The sequence below is a fragment of the Pundamilia nyererei genome, unplaced genomic scaffold (assembly GCF_000239375.1).
Source record: "Pundamilia nyererei isolate P.nyererei 1_Seehausen unplaced genomic scaffold, PunNye1.0 scaffold00113, whole genome shotgun sequence".
Classification (NCBI taxonomy): Eukaryota; Metazoa; Chordata; class Actinopteri; order Cichliformes; family Cichlidae; genus Pundamilia; species Pundamilia nyererei.
In genome coordinates this window covers 244,782-247,424 of record NW_005187514.1, presented here as the reverse complement: position 1 = coordinate 247,424, position 2,643 = coordinate 244,782, and the positions used below count along the sequence as shown (strand labels likewise).

Sequence of the window (2,643 nt, the reverse complement as noted above, 5' to 3'; positions counted from 1 at the left end):
AACTGTTTTAAAATATTTTTTAAAGATCCGTTTCAAACGAAGTTGCTTTACACAAAAACTTCATGGGAACGGACGATAGATACTCTTTTTTAAAATGTATCCGTCTTAGGTAGCCCAACGACAAATTTGCTTCATTTGATAGTTAATTTTCTGATATCTCGTTATATTAAAAAAAAGAAAGGAAAAATTCCTGGTTACTGGTTCTGGCTGATACCAACCCTTTCCGATGAAGGCTAAAACTAAACTTTAAAAAATGAATAAATAAACAAAATACTTTTTTCAGTGAGTCCAAAGAGTAAAATAAAGGAGATACAAAAAGGACAGTAGCTCTCTGCACCCTCGGCGGCGGTCTGTGATGAAAAACTGAGCAACAGGGAGAGTAAAGGCACAAACCTCCAGGACGACCTCCTCCCGGTCTGACGTACCTAAAGCTGTTGGTATAAATGAATTCACGGCGTCACCAAGCTCAGATGATTCGCAGTACCAGTGTGCGCACCCGGCTGTCAACACTCATGGGCTACAACATACACAGCCCCCTCACACGCACTCACAAGCACGTCTGCGTCATGCGTCCTGAGAGCGACAGCACGAGCCCGGTAACTCCGATGGACCCGGTAAAACGCACAGCGGCAGCAGCAGTCTGAGGGGGCTGACTGACTCCTGCTTATTCTTCCACTACTCCCCACTACTTTGGGAAAAGTTTCGCTCTGAGTGTGGTTGCATTATGGATTTTATAACCACAAGCAACAACGACAGCAACGCGACCAGTGTTTACCCCAGTGGGGGGGACGTGGTTGCCGACTGGAACGGGGGTGAGAATGGCACGGGGTCCGGGTCTCTTCCAGATCTGGTGCTAAGTTACCAGATTATTACCTCAATGCTCCTGGGGGCCCTCATCCTCTGCTCCATATTTGGCAATGCGTGCGTCGTGGCAGCCATCGCCCTGGAGAGATCTCTCCAGAATGTGGCCAACTATCTGATCGGATCCCTGGCCGTGACAGACCTCATGGTATCTGTGCTGGTCCTGCCAATGGCGGCCCTGTATCAGGTTTTAAACAAGTGGACTCTGGGGCAGGAGATCTGTGATTTATTCATCTCTCTGGATGTACTGTGTTGTACATCATCCATCCTGCATCTGTGCGCAATTGCTTTGGACAGGTACTGGGCCATAACGGACCCTATTGACTATGTAAATAAACGGACACCAAGGAGAGCTGCGTTCTTGATTAGCGTCACTTGGCTAATTGGTTTCTCCATTTCTATTCCGCCTATGTTAGGCTGGAGAAGCGCCGAAGACAGGGCAAACCCCGACGCCTGCATGATCAGCCAGGACCCGGGCTACACCATCTATTCTACGTTTGGAGCTTTTTACATCCCTCTTATCCTCATGTTAGTTCTATACGGACGAATATTCAGAGCTGCTCGGTTTCGGATTCGAAAGACAGTGAAGAAAGCAGAGAAAGCAAAAGTGTCAGAAAAGTGCTTGAGTGTGTCTCCGGCCATCTTTCACAAGAAAACCAACGGAGAAACCGGCGGCAAAGGCTGGAAGCGCGGGGATGAGTCTAAATCCAGCTCTCCGTGCGTAAATGGCGCGGTGAAGCATGGAGACGAGGGCGAATCATTGGAGATCATAGAAGTTATCAGCAACTCAAAGACGCACTTGCCTCTGCCCAACACTCCTCAGTCCTCCTCGCACGGCTATGAAAACATGAATGAAAAGAACTCGGGGGCGAAGAGAAAGATCGCGCTGGCCAGGGAACGTAAAACGGTGAAAACACTCGGCATCATTATGGGAACTTTCATCTTCTGCTGGCTGCCCTTTTTCATCGTTGCACTGGTACTGCCTTTCTGTGCAGAGAGCTGCTACATGCCCGAGTGGCTGGGCGCAGTCATAAACTGGCTGGGCTATTCAAACTCTCTCCTCAACCCCATCATATATGCCTACTTCAACAAAGACTTCCAAAACGCTTTCAAGAAGATTATAAAATGCAAATTCCACAGACCATAACCAGAGTAAAAAAAAAAGAAAAAAGAAAAACGTTTACGTTTATTTAAATGCGGATACGTTAATCAGAGAGCGGGGATGTTCAGTGACTGTATAGAAACAGCAAAAAGACAAAAAAAAACAACAACAACAATACACAGACTTTCATTCAGGGACAGTCCCTTTTAGTCGTGTCTTAAGGATGGTGTAAAAATAATCCACCGGTGAAACAAATCAATATAGAAACTTTCGCTGTTAATGTACAAGCTCATGTTTATTCAGTGTTGTAGCTACAGTATATAGCTTATATGCGACGGCAGCCATCGTTGTATTGCCATGCAAGACGTGTCCTGTGCTGTTTCCATGCATTTTATCATGAGGCACGCGGGGTTTCCGTCCCATGTCATGAGCTGTGTAGCACTGAAACAATAAAAGCAATCAAAGTTTGTCACGAAGAAATATGAGTGAATGTTTGTTTAGAAGCAAAAACGAGAAAAGAAGAGAGCAGAGGCCCATTATGAAAAATCACACTTTCACTTATAGGACATGGCTCGTCATATATCTTCATATAGATAATAAGGAATGAGTGATTTTCCTATGTTCTTGAGCACTCGAAGCAGTGGGCAACTTATCAGTTTGCTTTGACAGGCCAACACACT

At 45.7% G+C, this 2,643-nt stretch overlaps 1 protein-coding gene across 1 annotated transcript; it reads left to right on the top strand.

Moving 5' to 3' along the window:
* Window positions 1-489: 489 nt before the first annotated feature.
* htr1aa (5-hydroxytryptamine (serotonin) receptor 1A a) lies at window positions 490-2,434 on the top strand. Its single transcript, XM_005741700.1, has one exon. It carries the CDS (start codon window positions 725-727, stop codon window positions 2,006-2,008), a length of 1,284 nt encoding a protein of 427 aa, XP_005741757.1. The 5' UTR covers window positions 490-724; the 3' UTR covers window positions 2,009-2,434.
* Window positions 2,435-2,643: the final 209 nt, after the last annotated feature.

Bases quoted from the DNA above. Each gene is read 5' to 3' on its own strand.
- htr1aa (XM_005741700.1), top strand. From the start codon at position 725: ATGGATTTTATAACCACAAGCAACAACGACAGCAACGCGACCAGTGTT.